The sequence below is a fragment of the Chenopodium album genome, chromosome 8 (assembly GCF_948465745.1).
Source record: "Chenopodium album chromosome 8, dcCheAlbu1.1, whole genome shotgun sequence".
NCBI classification, from domain to species: Eukaryota; Viridiplantae; Streptophyta; class Magnoliopsida; order Caryophyllales; family Amaranthaceae; genus Chenopodium; species Chenopodium album.
In genome coordinates this window covers 56446958-56471130 of record NC_137841.1, presented here as the reverse complement: position 1 = coordinate 56471130, position 24173 = coordinate 56446958, and the positions used below count along the sequence as shown (strand labels likewise).

Genomic DNA, 24173 nt, shown 5'->3' with positions numbered 1-24173 from the left:
ATGAGGATGGAGATGAAGGCCCCCAAGTAAATGGAGAAAGCAACACCTCAGGGGGAACAGAAAACTTTCAGGACAAGTTTTCCACCCAGGTAAGGGAGGTAGGGGGAACATCTCAGCATACTGGTCCATCTGTGCAAAACCAATTCGATGGCACAAATGAACCAGGGATGCATGATGGTTCTGATGGATTAAATGAGAATGCACCTAGATCTAGCATTTTTAAATATAAATCTTCTCATCCTACTGAACAAATTCTGAGTGATATCAGTAAAGGCATTCAGACTAGGAGAGCAGTTTATGAAAACTTTTGTGCATTTTTCTCATTTTTATCTAATATAGAACCAACTGACTACAAGATGGCTTTAAAAGATCTTGATTGGGTTTTGGCTATGCAAGATGAATTAAATCAATTTGAAAGAAATAAAGTGTGGCATCTTGAGCCAAGACCTGAGAACAGGTCAGTCATAGGTACCAGGTGGGTCTTCAGAAACAAATTGGATGATCTGGGTACTATAGTCAGAAACAAAGCTAGACTGGTCGTGCAAGGTTATAATCAGCAAGAAGGCATTGATTATGATGAAACCTTTGCCCCAGTAGCTAGACTTGAGGCAATAAGGATCTTGATTGCCTTTGCTGCTCATAAGAACATTAAGCTCTTTCAAATGGATGTTAAGACAGCATTTCTTAATGGTTATTTGAAAGAAGAAGTATATGTTGAGCAGCCCCCTGGCTTTGCTGATAGTCAATTCCCAAATCATGTATATAAGCTGGACAAGGCGCTCTATGGTCTTAAACAAGCTCCTAGAGCTTGGTATGAAAGGCTGTCCAACTTTCTGATGGAACATGACTATAGAAGAGGAACGGTTGATAAGACCCTCTTTATCAAAACCAGGAATTTTGATTTGATTGTAGTACAGATATATGTAGATGATATAATATTTGGTGCTACTAATCAAATTTTGTGTAGTGAGTTTGCAGATCTGATGCAAAGTGAATTTGAGATGAGCATGATGGGAGAACTAGGATTCTTCCTAGGATTGCAGATCAAGCAAACAGTTGATGGGATCATGATACATCAACAGAAGTATCTAAAGGAACTAATCAAGAAGTATGGATTGCAAGACAGTAAATCATATGCAACTCCAATACCTACAAATGCAAAGCTAGACAGTGATGATAAAGGAGAGAGTGTGGAAGCTACACTGTTTAGAGGTATGATTGGTTCTCTTCTCTACTTGACAGCTAGTAGGCCAGATATAGTGTTTTCTGTGGGATTGTGTGCACGTTTTCAAAGCAATCCCAAAGAATCTCACCTAAAGGCTGTCAAGAGAATATTTAGATACTTAGTAGGAACAGATGATCTGTACTTGTGGTACCCCAAAGGTGGTTCAATTGAACTATTAGGATACACAGATGCAGATTATGCTGGATTCCTAGTAGACAGAAAGAGCACATCTGGTATGGCACATTTCTTAGGTCCCTGCTTGATTTCATGGGGATCAAAGAAACAAAATTCTGTTGCTTTATCCACAGCAGAATCTGAATACATAGCTGCTGCAGCTTGCTGCTCCCAGCTGTTGTGGATAAGGAACCAGTTGAAAGATTTTGGTATTTTCTATGAAAATGTACCTATTTTATGTGATAATACAAGTGCTATTAACATTTCTAAGAATCCTGTGCAGCATTCCAGGACAAAGCATATTGAGATAAGACATCATTTCCTAAGAGATAATGTTGAGAAAGGTCTTGTAGAGCTGAGTTTTTGCAACAGTGAAGAACAAATTGCAGATATCTTCACTAAGCCATTGGGTAAAGAGTCTTTCTGCAAGTTTAGAGTCATGTTAGGTCTGACTAGGTCAAACTAAGAGACCTCTCTCAGCTGTTTTTCCCCAATGATTGGCTAATTAAGTATTCTTTAAATGTGTGCGTGCATCATACCTTTGCAATCTGTCTATTATCTCAATGTTAATTGCTTATCTCTATGTGAGCAATATTGCAGCTAATCACTTTCAGGATTGAAGGCCATATTGAACAGATAAGCAACTGTTTCAGTAACCCTACTAGCAGAGGAAACAGCAGCAAATACAAACGGATTAATTTTGAAATTAATTTCAAATTAAACCGTGAGAAAATATTTTTTTATATTCTTATTTGATTTTAAAATCTTTTAAATATGGCAGTTATTTTCCTCCAACGGCAATTTGTTCTGACAGTTGCAATTATGGGCAGTTGTTCATTTATGGAAGTTATTTCCAAATTAAAATAACTTCCAAATATCTTCTGATCCTCTGATTTTATTTCTGATTGTCTCTATAATTCCTCTTGCTATATATTTGCTTTCCTTTCCTTGCTCCGTGATTATTCATCATTCATCAAAAATTCTCAACTTCTCTCTCTACAAGATCAATTCTTCGAAGCTTAGACAAGCAACAATGGTGAGAAAGGCTGGAACTGGAAGGAAAGGAGGAAGGAAAGGAGGTTCCAAAGCAAGTTTGGCTAGTTCCCCCTCGTCAAAATCTCAAGAAACAATCAAGGATGTTCTTATGAACGTCTCTGAGCAGACTCCTTCACAAGCAACACCAGAAATCAACCCCTCTGAAACTGAACCCATCAAGGCCGTTCCCTTGAGACAAACTCCTTCAAACGAGAATGTCTTGAAGGAAAAACCTGCTTCACCATCAAAGACTAAAACTTTAACCCCTTCTCCACAAAAATCCAAATCCAAAAAGGCCCCAAAAGAGAAATCCATCGAAACCCTCACTCAAATAACTGAAACCGTTTCTTCAAACCCCAAATCACCTTCTGAGGGGGAACCTGTTAAAAAGATAGCCAAGAAACTTGAAAAACAGTTAGAGGAACTGGCTGATGAAGGATTGGATGAGGAGAAGGAGGACAAGAAGATGGAGGAGGATCTAGATGTAGTGGTGACCAAGGTGGTTGCTGGTACCACTACTGGTTCTGTAAGGAAAAGGCAGACTAGGGCTGCTTCAAAGGTCATTAAGGGCTCAGAAGAGAAGGAGACTACACCATCTGAGCCTAAGAGAGGAGAGAAAAGGAAAGCAACATCATCTGTTTCCCGTATCTCCAAGGCTGCTAAAGGTAAACAACCTGTTAACCCCAGTACTGGTGCAACTTCTTTAAGTTCTAGGACTGTGTTATCTGGTTGTGGTGTTGAGAATGAATATTTTGATATTCCTGCTTTGAGTCAAGTTAAGGAACTTCTTGAGTTCCAAGGATGGATGTCTCTGTTTAATGATTTAAATGATGCTTTTGTTGGTCCTGTTCGTCAGTTCTTTGTTAATCTAAAGCAAAACATTGATATGTCTGTGGCATCAACTGTTTCTGGTAGTATTGTACATGTTTCTGAGTCTGTTTTATCTGAGTTGCTGGGTATACCTAGAGATGGTTTTGGTAGATATAGCAGTGATGGGTGGCCCCTAATGGGAGGAGTAACACCTGAGGAGGTTACTCAGTTTTTGTTTGGAAAGAAGGAAGAAGCTGGTTCCCCTAGTGACTTTAGGGAGGCAATTATGTTGGTTCTGCACTCCATGTGTTTGAAGGTCTTTCTGCCCAAGGGTCAAGGCAGAGGTACTGTTAGGATCATGGACATGGTCCTGATCTATCTGATCCTGAAAAAGGTTAAGGTTAATCTGCCTGCTCTAATGATGGAGCACATGTTGTACTGCCATGCTTCATCCCACAACTCCCTGCCTTATGGTTCTTTTATCTGCAAAATCATCAAGGAGCAGAATCCCAAGTTTTCTTTTTCTGGTGAGGTGGTGAGTCTTCAGTTGTTCTCCAAGAAAATACTCACTCAGAAGAAGATTGACTACTCTGGAAAGAGGCTGACTTTTGTAGGTCAAGAAAGTAGCCCAAGGGATGCAGGGAACCAGGAGGAAATCACTCTTGAGGATGTGGCAATGCTTCTTGCCAAGTTGGAAAGGCAGGATGAGAGGATCATAAAGTTGGCTGCCAGTCTAGTGCAGGCTGAAGAAGAAAGGAAGCTTGATAAGCTTATGAACAACAGGAAATTCCTCACTATTTGCAGGGTGATTGATCACCTGTTGCCCCCAGAGTCTGGGATGCAGTTTGACTCTACACACTGTAGGATCATTGAGACGGATGATGAGGAATCCTCCAGTGAGAAGGGTCCTGATGCTGAAAAAGGAGAAGGTTCTGAAGAAGAGGAAAATGAATCTGATGAGGAAGAAGAAGAAGAGACAGAGGAAAAGGAGAAGAAGGAAGAAGAAAAGACAGCTGAGGAAGGTTCTGACTTCGAGGAGGAGATCAACCCAGAGGATGAAGAAGAGGATGAAGATGATGATGAATGATCACTTCAGTCTCCCCCTCCCCTTCCATTAACTGCCATAATATTTGCTGTTCCCCCACACTGCTAGACTGTTTTTCATGCAGTGTGGTTTCTATTATGTTTCTAACCTTCTGGTGTGTAATCCTGAACAGTTTTAAGCTTTTTCTGTTTTATGTGATTGAATAACCTGTTTGTGCTAACCTGCAGCATTGAGATTGATCAGTGGTTGAAACTACTGATTTTTTGGCTTCCTTGCGATATTTTGGTGTGCAATTCTATTTTTTGAATGCTTTTTAATGATGCCAAAAGGGGGAAAAGCAGGTTGAAGTTTCTGAAAAGGCCTTGTTAGACAATTAGATTGAGTCTTTTATTTCCTTGAGTCAGTTAATCACAAAAACAAGTTAAAATAGAGGGAACAGTTAGATTAACTAACTGTTTCAGTGTCTTTTTCCAAAATTCCAAAAACAAGTTGTTTCTTTTAAATAAAGATGGCTATCCTGGTCAGTCATCAGTGTCATAAGTCTTTTACACAAGATATCCCTTGTGTAGAAAGTCTAGTAGAAAGTCTTGTCTTCTTAAGTGTAGATTAGAACTTTCTTTACTTTGCTGTTTCTCACTAACGTGCAGGTGCAGGAAACTTCAAAGTGTTTGTCATCATCAAAAAGGGGGAATTTGTTGAGTCACTTAAGGTTTTGAGTGATGACAAACAGCTGACTAGCTGGTTCTTGTTGGTTTTATATTATATCAACTGACATTTTGAACAGGAACAGCTATCCCAAGTACTTGAGGCAATATGAAGTTCTTTTGAATCAAAGCATTCAAGAAATCTGTATCAGAATGTTCTATCAAGGAAGGCCGTCAAGACTTGAAGATTATGAAGTCTCTCAGATTAGGATAGTTGATCTTTGTAGTCTTTATAATGTTAAGTGTGCATGGATGTTTGTACGTGAGCTATCTGTATCCCTTACTTAGAATATTTAGTGTTGTAGAGATCAGGAAAAGTTGACCTGATCTCTAGGACACTAACAGGTTGGGAAACAGCTGCTTCGTAGCTTGTTTCATGAACCTGGACATTAGTTCAGTAAATATTTTCTGGAATATATATTTCCTATCCTTAGAGAATATTTACTAAACTAATTGATTCAGTTTATGCAGAGTTGGAGATGAATTATTTCGCATATAACTTAGAATATATTATTCTACCCATTTATGGAAAGTAGAATAATATCTTAGAATATCTCTTATTTACAAAATAAAAGATATTCTATTTACCTAAGTTATGATCTGAAAAGATCACGAAAGAATTCATCTCCCAACCTTATAAAAGCATAAACTCGATCAGAATTTCGAGTGAGCTTTTCTGAAAAACTTCTCTATCTTTGAAAGCTCGAAATACACTCTAAGGGAAATAGTTAGTTCATCTCTTACAAACTATTTATGCACACAGTAAGAATTGTTTTGTAATTATCTCTTGTAAGCTTTGAGTGGAAGCATTTAGAGGGAAACAAAGGGTTTGTATTGAATCACTAAGAGGTTAGTGATTGGGTAGCATTTACGAGTGTGAGTGCAAGTGCTTGTGAGTTCAAGTGCGAAGTGACACCTAGAGTTAGGTGTGGGGATCACGAGTGTGATCATTTGTAATTGCTTTTGTTTTTCAGAGTTGATTAATAAAAGTAATTAGGGTAGTGGAGGACGTAGGCTCAGAGTTGAGCTGAACCTCGTTAAATCTTTGTGTTGATTATTTATTGAATTTTCTGTTTCCGCTGCAGGACCAGTTCATCACCTGGTCCCCCTACATAAATAGAGAAGAAAATCCAATAATTCTTAACACTGCCCTGTACTCAATTCAACCCCCCCCCCTTCTTGAGTACCAGCTGCACTTTCACTAACCTCTCTCATGAGCTTGCCATTTGTTGATTTATTATTAGTTTGATTATTTATTTTATTTTAGCTTTAAAATAAAATGGAAAAATCAAATTCTCCCACATTGGTGGGAGAGCTTTTTCACTCTCAAGTTCTCCCTATAAATACCCAAGTTGGGGTATTGGGAAAATCACTTGAGTGAGAGTTGAAAGAGGCATCGCCATTGTGAAAACCTTTGAATTCATTTAATCACTCAGGTTTTTGTCGGACCTTGCTAACTCCAAGATAGCGGACTTAAAAAGCCAATTAGGTCGGGTGAACCTTTGAATTCACTCTCAAGTTCTCCCTATAAATACCCAAGCTAATGATATCGTTGGAGGCTCTCGTGTGAGAAGAGCTAAAGCTTTTAAGTAAGAGCCAATTAGGTCGGGTGAAGCACGCGTCAAAAGTAAATTAAGATTCTACCCTTTTATGTTTATTTGTTATGCTTTATGGTTTTATTAATTGCGAGTGGTTCTTTGGGTCGGGGTCGTTTCCGCGGTAAGTTGGACTTACCAAACCTCAACAAAATGGGCTAGGAATTGGGTTGGTTTATGAAATGTATTGGGATTGAATATGGATTTAAGCACTCCAAGATTAAATACTCAACCCAACCAATAATGGCGGTGAAAGGTTATTCATCATCGGGTTTGGTTTTGGGGAGACATTTTTAGGTGTCTACAACAGGTTTAGGGTAAACCTAATGTTGCATGTTAGTCAGAAAACGCACATGAATGCGATCAGAATAAAGTAAGGGTCTATTATTAGGGCAGATTCAATCTCTTTTAGGTTGGATTTGTACCTTCATCCCCGAACTATCATTCATGGTTCAAAACCTATTGGAGCTGACGATCTCCTGGATCGTTAAGGGGTGTAACCTTCACCTCGTGAACGATTTACAAGTTCCTAAAACTTGTTGGCGACTCTTTTGCTCTATCTTCTTTCCCTTTGGACGCCACCATACTTTAGTGTATGATCACAGTGGGGTTTAAATTTGGGGTAATGCTTGAAATATTCCCTACAATGTTGAACTAAGCACAAGATATACCAATGATTTGAGGAACCCCTTGTAGCCACATCATATTACCTTTCACCCTTAAAATATGAAATACTTTCTTCATAAACCACTTTGAGCTTCGTCTAACGATAGACCTTTCATTTCTTCATTCCATATCTACCTAACCTTGGGATGGGTGGTGTTCAACTTATGCAATTTTCAAAGAACAAAGCTTGAGTGATTTCAAAATATCAAAATAATTAAAATAGCAAAAACAATAAAAGTGTACAAAAGGGCAAGTGTTCCAATGTCTTTGACATGAAAATGTCTTTGATAAGAAGACGTCTCACATTGCGTCTCTTATTGAGTGCTCACAACCGTTCCTGAGTAACATGATTTCCAAGTGAGTGATAGTCTGATGATCGGGATTGCCCACACTTATCAAAAAAATGTTCAAAATAAAAAAAAAATGCAAAAGCAAAAAAAAAAAAGAGAGCAAAAAATAAAGAGCTAAAAACGAGTAGAAACTCAAGCATAAAAAATACAAAGATTCAAAAGCAAGGTTGCACACCTTGGGGGCTTATCTAGGGTCTTGAGTCTTTTATCCCCTTTCTTCTGCAACCTTTAGCCTAACCACGTTACAACCCTTTAAAAGACCCTTTTGAGGTATACACATACTTGTGCGAGGTTCGGCTAGAGCTACGTTCGGCCTGATTCCTAACGGATACGTAGGCAACCTCACATCGAGGCGCAACCGTAATAAACATGCTTTCATATTCACATTCACACACTCACACCATGATCATATCAAGGGATCCCCTGTGCTCATCCCTATTCATTTAGAGCTAGACTTGGGAGCTTGATCCTTACATCATTAGCCAACCTAGCCTAAGAGTCACCATTATTTGACTCTTCTAAAAATAATATCTTTCCACACACTTAGCTCTTGCGACCTAACCTTAGTGTCACTTTCACACACTGCACATATACATGACCAAATATACTTCCCTTAGAAATCCTTTGTCATGAAATCTTGACACAACGTTGAAGCATGCCTTGTCATATCAACATCACTCATCAATCAATCATCATTACATCACAAAGTATGAAGTACTTAGCCTCCGTACCTAAGTTACCTAAATACTTTCATTATCGAGTCAACTAGGATAACCTAAGATGTTACAATCCTTCTACTGTGAGAGACGACGTTAACAGATTAAGCTCATTCAACATGCACCTTCAAAAACTTCGCTTCTTCCTTTTTTTTGTCTTTCTTTTTCGGGAGAAACACTACAAAAAATTGTCCATATAGAAACGGAATTCTAGGGACGGAATCAAAAAATCCGTCTCTAAATTAATTTAGAGACGGAATTTAAAAATCTGTTTCTAAGTTAGAGACGGAATTAAAATTTCCGTCGCTAAATTAGCAACGGAATTGAAAATCCGTCTCTAAATTAGAAACGGATTTTTTTTTCCATTGCTAAATTAGCAACGGATTTTTTTTCCGTTGCTAAATTTAGAGACGGATTTTTTTTTCCATTGCTAAGTTAGCAACGGATTTTTTTTTCCCGTTGCTAAGTTAGAGACGGATTTTTTTTTCCGTTGCTAATGAGCGACGGATTTTTGATTTCGTCTCTAGATAATTTTTTAAACTAATTATGTAAAATATTACATTAGAGACGACTTATGTAAGTTAAATTCATCTCTAAACTAGAAACGGATTTTCAATCTGTCTCTAAACTAGAGACAGGTTTTAAATTCCGTCTCTAATATTTCTTTCATTTATTATCAATTATGTGCGTAAAAGTAACCAAATAATATTTGGTATAGTTGGTAAGAGTTTTACTATTTGACATCGAGGTCACGAGTTCGACTCCTACTAACAGCAATCTTGCAATTGGAGATTCAAGGAGCGTTACATGGAAAGCCGAGTCGGGTTGACCCGAGTGAGGTCGACCCAAATAGCAGCTCTATTTTAGATTTAAAATGTTTTTTTCCGTTGCTGAATCTAGCAACGGATTTTTTTTTTCCCGTTGCTGAATCTAGCAACGGATTTTTTTTAATCCGTTGCTAAAGCTAGCGACAGATTTATTTTTCCGTTGATAAATTCAGCGACGGATTTATTTTTTCCGTTGCTAAATCCAGCGACGGATTTTTTTTTTTTTCCGTTGCTAAGTCCAGCGACTAATTTTTTTTCCGTCTCTAAATTCATTTAGTGACAAGGTTTATACCAACGGAGTGATTCCGTCGATATATCCGTAACTAGCTATGTCCAGCAACGGATTTTTAGCAATTAGTAACGGATTTCACCTGTTGCTAAAAGGCCAAATTTTTGTAGTGAAAGTCGGTACCCTCCACAAAAATGACGGAAAATTTTTGCTTTTCTGCATTTTTGAGTCGCACGATCACATTACAATGCACACACGAGTCATGTACACATTTAGTCATGTTGAGTCAACACTATGTACACACGAGTCACACGAAGTGAGTCATCATTAAGTCAAGTTTATACCTTGATTCGTGTCAAGTCAATGAGTCAAGCAACACTAAACCTTAGGTCAACCCTAAGATAATTAAAGAAAGATGAGCAAAGTCCTATAGTCAAATATATAAATGCATGTGCATCCCAGCAAGCGAGGACATTCGCGGATTTTTTTTCGAAAAAACTGCGAATATGACACATGAGATTCTTCCAAGATAAGAGCTTTAATTTACAAAAGATTTGAGCGGATTTGGTTAAAAGGAAACGACCAAGCTCAAAGTTTGGAGCAAAACCAAGCAACAGCGGCAGCAAGAGCAGAATAGGGAATACCCGACACCAGCGCCAGATGACAGAGTTCAGCGCCTGGCGCTAGATCCCAACGTCTGGCGGCAGAGCCAATTCTTGGCGCCATCGATATTTCAGCAGCGACAGAGCTCGAAGCCTCTCAGAACGGTTATTTCGACCTCATATAGCAATTTCGGGTTCCTTGGTACACCAGTTAGCCCCTATATGCAAATTGACATGGTTAGTAGTCGGCTCGATTACAATCGTAGTAAGTGATTGACCTGAAAAAAAATCGTCTCTCTTAGCTCAAGCGCCTAAAACACTGGCTCATTACAAGCACCAAGGCATCGGTTCAAAAGCAAGCGCATCGCTTATACGACAATTTTTCCTACATTGGATTGTCATCTCCAACTGACAATATTTCCAAAATATGGATTGTCGCGCATCTTCTTCAAAGACAATTTTTCCAAGATTGGATTGTCATCTCTGGTAAAGTTTCCAAGCGTGGATTGTCGTGCTCATTCTCTGTTCGGCAATTTTTTCCAAATTCGGATTGTCATCTCTTATAAGTTTTCCAAGATTGGATTGTCATACACATAGTTCTCTATGACAAAATTTCCCAAAGGATTGTCGTAGGTCTGTACTCATCATAAATTTCGGCAAAGGTTCCTCAACGTGAATTGTCATTCATTTCAGTAAGTGGTAAATTTTCCCGAAGTAGATTGTCGGTCGACTCTTTTTTGCAAATGTTCCAAGACGCAGATTGTCAATGGGGGCAATATTTTCCTAAAAGGATTGTCGCATGGCATTGGCAAATTTCCAAGGTGGATTGCTTTCAAGAGTTATATTCCAAGATATGGATTGTCGATCGTAGTAAAGTTCTTATGACAGATTGTTACGAAGCATTGGCAACTTTTCCCAAAATTGGATTTTTGCAAATTTTCCGATATACGGATTGTCGCTTCATTGTGGCAATATTTCCAAGGATGGATTGTTACGAAGCATTGACAACTTTCCCTAAATCGGATAGTCATACATCATACAAGAGTTGTGTTGGCAACTATTCCCAAAGAAAAGAGGATTGTCATCACCCAAAGCATTAACAGCAAAATTCAAGCAACATTAAGGATCAACAAGCGTTGATATTCGGTAATTTTCTTTGGAATATTATCGCAACAACTGGAGGTGATTCCAAGCGTAGTTATCTTCGATCATATTCCTTGGCTTGCAGAATATGGTCACAAAGCGCTAGAAGGTCGTTTCAGGCGAAGCAATCTTCGATGGGGTTCTCTAGCTTGTAAGAAGTCTATCACGGCGGAACTGGAGGCAGTTACAGGCGTAGCAGTCTTCAGGCGGTATTCTCTAGCTTGTAGAAGATCGTCAAAATAAACAACAGGATATCATTCCCTAGCTTGTGGAAGGTTTTCAACAACATCAAATGCATGCAAAAAATCGATTACTTCCAAAGACGTGTGCTCGACGGTGCAAGATATGCGTTTCTTAACTCTTTTATCTGTTTAAATAACGCTAGTTTGCAGGTATCGGCGTTACAAGAATGATTTAGGATCGCAGAACGTTCTGAATCATTCTCCGTCCCTATCGATACTTTGACTTTTGTTTTAGAAACTTGTGTTTCTCCGAACTCAATCAAAGTGGGGGATTCTGTAGACACCCATTTGTGTCTCCCCAAAACCAAACCCAGTGATAAATACCTTTCACGTCATTTTATTATCGAACAAAGAGAAAGTGTGAAAAGTCTTGTGATGAGGAGGTTTTTATTAAAATATCTCTTCTTTCTGTTTTTGAAAATATTTCTTTTCTTACCTTATTTATTAAAAACGTGCATTCCAGTTTATTTTTGTCCATGATAAGGGTCCAATAATAGTGTAGTTGGATAGGGTTTGAAAAGACCTTTCCAACGATATATTATAAGCCCAATTCTGATGAATAATGAGAAAGTTATGGCCAAAATACTGAACTGGGCCCGGTTTGGTTTTATATGCGGCCCAATGATCTAGAGGAGGGCCTATTATTAATTATCATTTCTAAAGCTATTAGGATTGATTATAGTCTTTTAGAATACTCTAGAAGGTTCTCTTAAATCCTACTGGAGTTAGGATTGATAATTAAGTTTCAAAGAGTTAGAAATTGAATAAAACTACTCCTTTTTAGAATCCTTGTTTTGTACGAAGTGGAATATATTCATATTTTATTTTCGTGCCTCATAATCTTTATCCAAATTTTATATGGTTGGATAGATCTTGAAATTATCTTTCCAACGATATATTATAATATTAAATCTGAGCGATAATGAAAAAGATATGAATTAGATATGAAACTCTATTCTAAATTGACACCCTTCCACTATTTCGGTCATATCTTTTTATCTACAAAATATTTTAATCTGATTCTAATTAGGTTGGAAATTAGACTTCAAGATCTTTCCAAATAAATATTATATGCCTTATTTGGAATTCTGGATCAAAAGATATGATAAAAACAAAATCCGGAAAAACTGTTTTGCAGCGCCGGACGCCAAGCCTAGCGTCTGGCGCCAGACTTAGCGTTTGGCGCTGCACTCAGCGTTTGGCGTCACGTGCGTCTTTGACGATGCAATCGTATTTTATTCTTTTCGAAACTCTGATTTGTTTTATATCATATCCGGCTGATTTTCTCTATAAATAGCCTCCTAAAACCTCCGTTTTGGATCATCAATCCTTCTCATCAATTCCATCAATTCTCTAATTCTCTTTCACCAACTCTCATCAAGAATCTCTTGATTACTCTCTCTCTCTCTCTCTCTCTCTCTCTCTCTCTCTCTCTCTCTCTCTCTCTTTTATAAACTAGCTTTTTGCATATAAAATTCCGCATTCACAAGATCTAGAAACACCTAGCCAAGTTCGAAGTTGCCTTCTCCCTAGACGTGAAAGGTTTTGATTTCTGAGGGTTTGGTCCCCAATCTCTATTTCAATTATTTAATTTAATTTTTTGTTTTATTATTTTCTTTGAAGTTACTAACATGTGTATTTTGTTATTAGAAAGAGGTACGAGGCATCCAACTGAGTTCTTTAATTGTTTAATTGATATTTTGATATAGAAATCATGTTTAGGTGATTATTTTGATTCCTATTATCATGTCTATGGTAAAGAATAAGTTTCTGAAATCAATTATGATTCCTGTAATGCTTCCTAATTCTTTCCTAATATCATTTTAGGACTAAAGCTTTGATCTTTATATGTTTAGTGACATGCCTAGGGTCTTGCTATTATTTGCTTTAACATAAATATTATGATTATAATTATTATTATGATTATTATTATGATGATTATTATTATGTTGCTTGATTTATATTTATTGTTATTGCTTAATCACACCTTTTATGCATGTTTAAAGGGAATTGGTACTTATAATAACGCTTAATAAGATAATTAATAATCTTGTTTAGGTTAATATGATTATAATTCAAGTAATCGTCAATAATAGTTTTGTTTGTGCATTAATATTCAACCAACATAGATTAAACAGGTTTAGGGTTAATCCTAATGATTGCATATTAGTCAGAAAGCGCACATGAATACGATCAGAATAAAGTAGAGGCCTATTATTACGGCAGGTTCAATCTCTTTTAGGTTGGATTTGTACCTTCATGCCCGAACTTCCAGTCATGGTTCCAGACCTATTGGAGTTGACGATCTCCTGGATCGTTAAGGGGTGTAACCTTCACCTCGTGATCGGTTTACAAGTTCCTAAAACTTGTTGGCGATTCTTTTGCTCTAGCTTCCTTCCCTTTGGACGCCACCGTACTTTAGTGTATGATCACAGTGGGGTTGAAGTTTGGGGTAATGCTTGAAATATTCCCTACAACATGGCACATGTATAATGAGTATGTCATGAAGTCAATCTCATATTGGAATTTTGAGTAGGCCAGTCTTAAGATGTCAAGTTCATAACGACTTGCATACATGACTTGACATCTCCGATGGGTTCATAACAGAGAGTCCTGACCCATCGCTATATGGGTGACTCAAGGCTTCAAGTTATTAGACCTGTCTTAAAGACGCCAAGTTCATAACGACTGGCATACATGACTTGACGTCTCCGAAGAGTTCATAACATAGGGTTCTAACTCATCGCGACAAGGAGGACTTCTAATCTTCAAGTTATCAGACCTGTCTTAAAGACGCCAAGTTCATAACAACTGGCATACATGATTTGATGTCTCCAATGAGTTCATAACAAAGATTCCCGATTCATCGCGACAAGGGCGACTTCAAATCTTCAAGTTATCCGACCAGTCTTAAGATGTCAAGTTCATAATGATTGACATACATGACTTGACATCCCCGATAGCTATAGGTTCATAACAAAGAGTCCTAACCCATCGCGACATGGGCGACAATTTTTGGCTAGCTTGTGAATCTTCCATATGCACAACACTATAAAGAACAAACACGGTATATACAAATATACAAAAAAAAAAGGAAAGAAAAAGGGTGTATTTATTCATGCTATATACGTGCACATCACAGATGCAGATAGTATCACGATATAATTGTGGTTGACCTTGGTGGAGAACCCGCAAACAAAAGAAATTCCACTCTCATACTGTATTAAATAAGGAGTAATCATGATTGATTGTGATGATATTTACATGAATATGAGTAGTAAAGAGGCCTAAATTTGGTACAATTACCTTTGGTATAATATTGGTAACTTTGTCAAAGATTGGGGATGCTTGACAAATAGTCGAAACTGACTCAAATTAAGGGCTGCAAAGTTGAGTTGATGAGTAATCGATCCGTTCTTTAATTAGTTATTTTGTGCAATTACTTGTGTACACACACAAAATAAAATTAAAAAAAAAAAAATTTGACACCGAATTTTTGTTAATTATTAGGTGTCGAATATATGTAAATAAGAAGATAATGTAAAAAAAATATTATCATCAAGATCTCGTAGAATATTTAATAGCTATCTTGTTTACTACTCTACAAAACTCTATATATATATTTTTGGGTGAAGGAGAGGGGCAAGCCCCAAATCAAAGCAACAAAACACAGTAAACAAAGCAAAATAAAACAAAACAGGCAAAGAGAAAAAGAAAACTAAAAAGAAAACGACAGACTAAGCTAAAGCTACTCCTCCCCTAGAGTTGGAACCAGCCTTGGCCTAGCCACCCCTCCTAGGTCCTCCAATAAAATGGCTTGAAGATCCCTCGGGACCGCCTCAAACATTGTAAGTTTCTCCAAAGCAGTGACACCAAAATTAGCTAGCCAATCAACTGCCATATTAGCTTCACGGTAGCAGTGCTCCAAAAAAACAGACCAACCTCTTAAGCTATAAGTGCCCTGCACTTACGAATGATGTGGATAAAAGGAGAGTTGGAGGGTTCATCCCCCAACAAGAGGCGTAACACCACCTCGGAATCAACCCGAACCTGAACTTTTCGGTGGTTGCCATTCCATGCAATTGCTAAGCCACGAAGAACGCCCAAAATTTCAGTGTTCGTGCAAGAACAAGAGCCACAATTCAAAGAAAATAACTCGAATACCTCCCCATTAGAGCCCCTAATAATCCCTCCAGCACCTGAACGCCCCGGATTCCCTTTCGACGCACCATCTGTGTGCAAGGCTACCCACCCAATCTTGGGTAACTCCCATCTTATAAGCTTCTCTTCACGCTTTCTTTTTCCTTTTTCATTTAAAATCAAGCTAACCTCTATAGCACGCATAATATCACCCATTCTAGCCCAAATAAAGGCCGCTTGATCAAAAGGAATGCTAACCACTCTCGCAAAGCATCTATCATTTCTCCAATGCCAATTCCACCAGAGAGTAACTGCAAAAAAAATTCAGCCACTGCTGCCCCATAACCGAGCTTTCATCAGCAAGATTTTCAAGAACCCAATCCTTAAAAGTACCATGCTTCTCAATATTCGAATCAGTCCATCCAAGCTTTCTCCAGACCATACGCGCAACAGGACAAGGCGTAATATATGCTCTGTGCTTTCCTCATCCCCTCCACAAACTGCACACCTCGGGTCATGAGTTAACTTACGGATAAACCGATTAACATTCGTCATTAGCTTATCTTGGATAACAAGCCACAAAAATAGTCTGATTCTTTATGGCACTTTGAGTTTCCAGATCAAATTCCAACCACATGCCTAGTCTCTACTTGGCTGTTCTCTATTCCTCAAAATACACAAGGCAGAGGCTATACTAAAACCCCAGAGGGATTACCATTCCAATAAATTTCATCATGTGCATCCTCATCTTCAACAATCTCATGAGCACCTGACTAGGAAGATAATCTACAAAGTTCTCATACTTTTAGCCTATATTTACATCCCACATGTCACAAACAGTCAAATTCAAGCTTTCCTCTGGGGGATCAATCGCTGCAAGAGATAGTAGGGTATCCTTGGACGCCCACCTATGCTTGCAGAATAAAGTATCACCGCTGGAACCCACTGCAACATTAATACCCTTTTTCAGAATATCAATGATATTCACAATCCTTTTCCACGCATTAAAGGCACCGGGTTTATCAACAAACATCTCAATGTCACACCTCCCCGAACAATATTTGTGTCGAAGGATTTTAGACCATAGCGAGTGGGGTTCCGCAAGCAATCTCTACCCCAACTTCGCCATAAAAGCAGCATTAGCTTGACGCATGGACCGTAAACCCAAACCTCCCTCCACCTTTGGCTTAGTGACTCGTTCCCATGCCACAAGATGCACCTTTCTATGCTCATTCGTGCTACCCCAAAGAAAATTTCTTGTTTTGCGATCAATCTCATCATAAGTGGTATGGGGAATTTTGGTAGTCTGCATTGTATAGTACGGGATAGAGGAAATACAAGCAGCCTGAGCAAGAGTCAACCTCCCCGCCATCGATAACACTTTTGATTTCCACCCAGCAAGTTTCGAATTAATCCTATCCATCAAATATTGGTAGTCTTTTTTCGAGGTTTGCCCATTAACAGTTGGAACCCTTAAATAAGTACCAAAATCCTCTATATCTTCAATCTCTATAGAATGACAAATAGCTCTCCGAACATCCATATCAGTATTCCCCAAAAAGTATACCATGGATTTTTCAAAACTCACCTTACTACCCGATGCTCGACAGAATTTATCAAGACATTCTTTCATTATAAAACCTTGCTCAATAGAAGCTTCACAAAACAAGATCAAGTCATCTGCAAATGCAAGGTTAAAAATGCTCGGTCCACCTCTACTTGCTCTAACCGGTTTCCAACCCCAAAGTTCACTTCTTTCTCAATGAGGTGAGTAAGCCTTTCCATGTAAATCACATATAAATACGGTGACAGGGGGTCACCCTGACGAATTCCTCGGCTCGGGGCGAATTATACAGTAGGTTCACCATTCCACATATTTTGTAATTTTGCTGAAGAAATACAGTTCATGACAATGTCAACCATGGCTTGAGGGAGTCTTAATTTAAGAAGGGATTCTCTAATAAAACTCCACCTTAGTCGATCATAAGCCTTCTCAAAGTCAATCTTCACAGCCATATACCCTTGTCGGCCTTGTTTGCGACGCATAGTATGGAGCATTTCCTGAACTATGAGCACATTATTTGAAATTTGGCGCTTAGGCACAAAACTACATTGAGTCGAGGAAATTAATTTCGGAAGTAAAGGTTTCCACCGGTTGACAATCACTTTTGTCGCAATCCTATACAAAATGTTACACAAACCAATAGGACAAAACTGATTAGGCTTACTTGGAGCATCCACTTTTGGGATAAGCACTAGAAATTCATCATTAAGACCTTCGGGGAATTCCCTACCTTCAAGCACATTCCTCATCAATCGAACCACAATTGGAGAAATTAAACTCCAATATTTTTGATAAAAATCGGTTGGAAACCATCGGGGCATGGAGCTTTAAACGGTTTCATACTCTTGATAGCTTTCACCACCTCACTCTTAGTGAACGGTCTATTAATAAGGCTTATATCCGACTGAGTCATCTCTGGAAACTGATCAATGAGAAGTCTCTCACCAGTAAACGCAACAGCATCCTCTTGGAATAAAGAGCTCAAAATTGAACAACAAAACTCTTCACCTCCTCAGTGCAGGTGATCCATTCACAATCACAATTTTGAAGACGATCAATCCTGTTTCTTTGCCTTCGAATAATGGTTGAAAGATGAAAATATTTTGTATTGCGATCACCATCAAGAATAGCATCCACTCTTGATTTTTGAAACCGCAAAAGCTCTTCTTGGTCAAGAATATCCTCTAGTTCCTTACGCAGACTAGCTTCGAGCTTAATTAGATGTTTATCTCTCCCTTGAGAAAGGTGTTTCTAGATACCTTCTAGCCTCTCCCACAGCTCAGATTTCTTGCGAAAAATATTATGAAACACCTCTTTATTCCAAGTACTCAACCTATCAGCAAATTTCCTCAAAAAAGGAATTAAAGGTTCATTATTTCTCCAAGTAGAACGAACGAACTCCTCAAAACTCACACTTTTAATCCAGGCAACCTGGAAACGAAAAGGCTTTACAGCTTGAGAGATAGTAGCAAATCCCGTATTACTAATTAGCATCGGATAGTGATCCGACTTTGACTTTGGTAAATTCCGAATGGAGCCTTCTTTAAAAGCTATCCTCCAAGCAGCATTTACTAATCCTCTTTCCAAACGAGCAGATTTAAACGTATGGAGAATTTCCCCTAAACCAAGTGTGAGCAGGGCCAGAAAAATGAAGATCAATCAAATTGTTGTTTTCACCCAATTCGAAAAATCTTTACAGCGCTTCACCATCTCTGAATTACTCACCCCGTTACGTTCACTAATACTCATGGTATCATTAAAATTTCCCGCTATTAACCAAGGTCCATTGTACCTATCTTTAATATTCTCAAGTTCTTTCCATAGTTGTTTCCTCAAACAAGAGTCAAGACTCGCATAAACCGCGGAGAATAACCACGGAACTTCATTATTTTTCTTAATTTCCACTATTAAATGCTGAGAACCAACATCAAAAGTGTCAATTAACACCTCCATACGCCAAAATAACTAAATTCCCCCATAAAAACCTTGTGCTTCCACTCGATTTTGACCAGAAAAAGCTATTTTATCACAAATTTTTTTGTGCTTGATCCACACTCATATGGGTCTCAACAAGGATAAGAACCACAGGCTTATGTATTCTCACCAATTCCTTAATAACATTTAACTTATTACCCACTCCTTGCACATTCCAAATTAGGATTTTTAACAACATAGAAAACTTTGGAAAAATTGGGTAACGAACATAAACGTTCAAAGGAAAGTTAGGCAGAATTGACAGGTAGGCCTCCCGATGAGCTTTCATGGGACCGTCTGTCATTATGGGTATCTGGAAATTTGCTAGTAACTCCGACAGGTTGTGTTCCGGAGGGAGGAATGAATCTACATGAATTAGCATCTTGTCCATCAGGGGATGTCCTAGCACAATCGTTGGACCCTCCGTCACATAATCGGTGAGCATCTCGTAAGGGGGAGGAATCCGAGTCTCGAACGAAATTGGGACTTGAAAGGTCATCTTGTTGCACACTAGTATACACAAACTCCTCGAAATTACTACTTGACAAATTTTTCAAAGCAGTAGGGGTCGAAAAAGCTACCTCTGTATAATTTTCTTTCCCTATTGGAGGATGAGATTTCACATACAATTAGGAAATCTTATTTAAATCTGACTTTCTCATAAACCTTCCATATTGAGATAAGTTCCCTCTATTAATGATAGAAAGAGGAGATTTCACTCCAAGATTTAGACCAATACCCGAAGCATTAAGATTCTTATCTTTTTTTTATTCTGGTTAATACCCAATATCCTCTACTTAAATCCAGCCGATCTCAAATCTTTTCCATTCTTAACAGAATCCTCACCCAAGGCAATACTTTCCTCTTCCTCTGAATTACCACTGCTCCTAGCCACATCAGCTACTTCTCGAACTACATCCTCCAAATCAATACTACCTTCATCCCCTAGGTTGAATGCAACCAAAGCACTAGAATTGTCCTGTTCTGGATGGAGCTTCGACCAACCTTCTATTGTATCATAAAAAGCCCTAGATGGTTCTTCTTGATCTTCATTCTGTAAAACATTGAATCTAGACCCTAATTCAGCTGCATTCTCCTGAGCACCCGTATATTTATTACCCTATGTTGGATTTTTCTTTTGTGTACTACCCTAATTGTTTTTCTTACCCCCAGTAGGAACATTACTCCCCTCTCCCAAAGGCTTGGCAGCAATCTTGCTTGCAGGCCTCTGAACAAGCATCCAAGCCCCATATTTTTCCTGCTCTTTCGGCTTAGGACCTTTATTCTCTGTCTCCTGATCACTATTCCTCTCTTGATCCCTTCAAGCTGGTATTGGAAGAAGGTTTGTTCTGTAAAGGAAAAACTGCAACGGAATATACTCCCCCTTATGATTCACTGAAAAGGCTTCAAAGTCTTCCTCTTTATGTCCTAACATGCCACACTTAAAAGCAAATCATCCGTAATCCTTCATATTGAATCCTCCAAATCCTACCATTCATACGAAACTTAGAAAGAATAGGCTTCGACAAATCCACTTCAATAATAAATCGAACAAACTGCCCCCTAAGTTGAGCCTTAGTGTGATTGTCAATTCGAACTACTTTACCAATCTTGGAACCAATTTTATGAAGGAATTGTCTATCAAAATACTCCACCGATAGATTAGGTATTCTAACCCATGCTGTAAGTTTCTTGATAGGTTCCTCATCAGGGACAAAATTAGGTATCCACTTCAAAATTGTAAGGTACCTATCACCAATAATCCAAGGTCCATGAGACAGGACAAACTCATAATCCTCCATATTGTTAAATCTAACAATATAATACAAACATCCAACATCAGTCAAAGAGATGTCACCCCTTAATTGCCATTTCAGACGAAGTCTACGGATCAGAATTTCATAGCTCAATTTCCTATCAAACAATTTGATAATTAGGGCATTTCTCCACGGCTCCCTCAACCGATTCTTCTCCTCCTTTGTTAGACGAATAGTAGGGCAATCCTCTCCATCTACATCACTCTCCAAGGCATCCACCTCATCGGAGGTCTCATTCTCATACCCCTGATCCGCATTAAACAAGGGATTAATCGCTGACTTCTCCCCTGCAGTCGCCTTCAGATACAAGTGCTTCGTAACCGCCATTTCTTTTAAAGAATCCCCAACTATGGACTTAACATCCACCTCCATTTCATTCGTGGACAGCTCTGCTCCTCATTCCCTTCATCTTGGCGTTTAAAATTCTTATTCGACCTCTCTAAAAGGTCATTTTCTTCACTCGAAAGCCCTAGGACTCGCCGTTCTCTATCGCTCTCACTCGACATAATTAAGAATATTCTACAACACTCTATATAAAGAGGGTCATTTATAGGTGTAGACACCCATTTGTGTCTCCCCAAAACCAAAACCAGTAATGAGTAACTTTCACGTTGAATCATAATCGAATGAAGTGAAAGTGTGGAAAGTCTAGTGTTGAGCTAGTTTTATTTCTTTTCTTTCTCTCTGTTTTTCAAAACCTATTGTAAGAAAAAAGACAATCCAGTTTGGTTTGGTCCATGGAAAGGGTCCAATAATAGCTTAGTTGGGTCGGGTTCGAAAAGAGCTTTCCAACGATATATTATAAGCCCAATTCCAAAGAATAATGAGGAAGTTATGGCCAAATTACTAAACTGGGCCTCTTTATATGCGGCCCAATGATCTAGAGGAGGGCCTAATATTGATTTATCATTCCTAATGCAATTAGAATTGATTTTATTCTTCTAGATTCTTCTAGAAGGTTCTTTTCATTCCTAATTTAATTAGCATTGATAAATTGACTTTAGTTGACTTTGTAGAGCTTTAATCGGAATAAAAGAAGTGTTTTTAAGGAAAATACGATTTTGCCCTTCTGTACGGCTATATTTTATCAAAATTAAAAAAACGCGTGAAAACTGTTTCTAGCGCTAAGGCTTGGCGTCTGGCGCTAATGCCTAGCGTCTGGCGCTAATGTCTGGCGTCTGGCGCCAATAGTGTTTTATTCTCGTCGAAACTCTGATTCGTTTTTTTATCCATCCGGCTGATTTTCTCTATAAAAAGCCTCTTGAATCTCAGTTTTAAATTATCATCAACAATCAATTTTCTTATTCTCTCTAGTTTTCAAGAATCTCTTCACTCTCTCAAACTTTCTCTACAAAATTCCGCATTCACACGATCTAGACAAACCTAGCATAGTTCGAAGTTGCCTTTGCCCTAGACGTGAAAGGTTTTAATTTCTGAGGGTTTGGTCTCAAATCTAGTCTAAACTTTCTTTAATTCTCTCTTTCAATTATTTAATTTAATTGTTTAATTTTATTATTTTCCTTGAAGTTACTAACGTGTGAATTTTGTTATTAGAAAGAGATACGAGGCATCCAAGTAAGTGCTTTAATTGGTATTATGATATAGAAATCATGTCTGGATTGTTATTATGATTCCTAGAATCATGTTAGGATGTTTTTCTTAATTTGATGTTTTGAATGACAACAATGATTCCTAGTATTATGTTTAGGAAAAAGGTTATAATATCAAATATGACAATTATGATTCCTGCGATGCTTCCTATTCTTTTCCAAATATTCATGTTAGTATCATGTTAGGGCTAAAGCTGTGATTTTTATTGCTTAGTGAGATGCAAGGATTTGTTATTAATCTTGTTAGTATCATGCCTAGGATCTTCCTATTATTATGCTTTAACATGATTATTTTTATAATTGTTATAATTATTGTGATAATGATTATAATTATGATTGTTATTATTATTATTATTATTATTATTATTATTATTATTATTATTATTATTATTATTATTATTATTATTATTATTATTATTATTATTATTATTATTATTATTATTATTATTATTACTATTATTATTATTATTATTATTATTATTATTATTATTATTATTATTATTATTATTAATATTAATATTATTATTATTATTATTATTATTATTTGTATTATTATTTATTTTTATTGCTTTATCACGTCTTTTATGCATGTTTAAAGGGAATTGGTACTTGTAATCACGCTTAATAAGATAATTAATAATCTTGTTTAGGGTTAATTTGATTATAATTCAAGTGATCACCAATAATAGTTTTATTTGTGCATTAATATTCAACCAACATAGATTAAACAGGTTTAGGGTTAATCCTATTGATTGCATGTTAGTCAAAAAGCGCACATGAATACGATCAGAATAAAGTAGAGGCCTATTATTAGGGCAGGTTCAATCTCTTTTAGGTTGGATTCGTACCTTCATCCTCGAACTACCAGTCATGATTCCAGACCTATTGGAGTTGACGATCTCCTGGATCGTTAAGGGGTGTAACCTTCATCTCGTGAACGGTTTACAAGTTCCTAAAACTTGTTGGCCACTCTTTGTCTCTATCTTCTTTCCCTTTGGACGCCGCCGTACTTTAGTTTATAATCACAGTAGGGTTCAAGCTAGGGATAATGCTTGAAATATTCCTACAGTTTTTGGTGAGTCCATTGGGGAGGATTTCTATTTTAATTCCTGAAATTTATTTCGGCAATGATTTAGAATGAGTGGATGAGACTCGAAAAGTTCTAAGTATTTCATGTGCGTAATTTTATTAATATTATTGTCATATGCATAAAAAATATCTCATTGGAAAGACCATCCGTAATGAGTTAAACACATATGATTTTCACACGTAGAAAATTTGAGGAATATCTTTCACAACTAGGATCGAAATAATGCTGCGCGAAACTGGAAAATTTTATCGAGCACAGAAAGCTGGTGAGGCATGTAGGAACTAGTGTCAGAAAACAGAGTCTAGCTCCGAGGATTTGACTCTGGATCCAGGCGACACTTCTGTCGCCAGGCGCCAAAGCCAAATCGCGGCGCCGGTCTCTGTTTGCTGGCGCCAAGTTCTTCCAATACCGAGCCAGAAATATGCGTTCTAATTTTGACCAGTTTTTAGCACTGTTTGCTCGATCCTACTACCTTATTGAGTTTTCTCACTTTTCTGAAACCCATATGTGTTCTACATATGGACATAACCCTATGGGAATTCATGCTCCATCTACCTGATTGAACGCTCTGTGCAACAAAAGGGTATATCGGAGAATGTTGAATTCACCAAACCA

The 24173-nt window shown here is 37.8% G+C and overlaps 1 protein-coding gene across 1 annotated transcript; it reads right to left on the bottom strand.

Moving 5' to 3' along the window:
* Positions 1-20483: 20483 nt before the first annotated feature.
* On the bottom strand, positions 20484-21230 carry LOC145643073 (uncharacterized). The gene has a single exon (XM_081694236.1). It carries the CDS (start codon positions 21228-21230, stop codon positions 20484-20486), a length of 747 nt encoding a protein of 248 aa, XP_081550362.1.
* Between the last annotated feature and the right edge of the window lie 2943 nt (positions 21231-24173).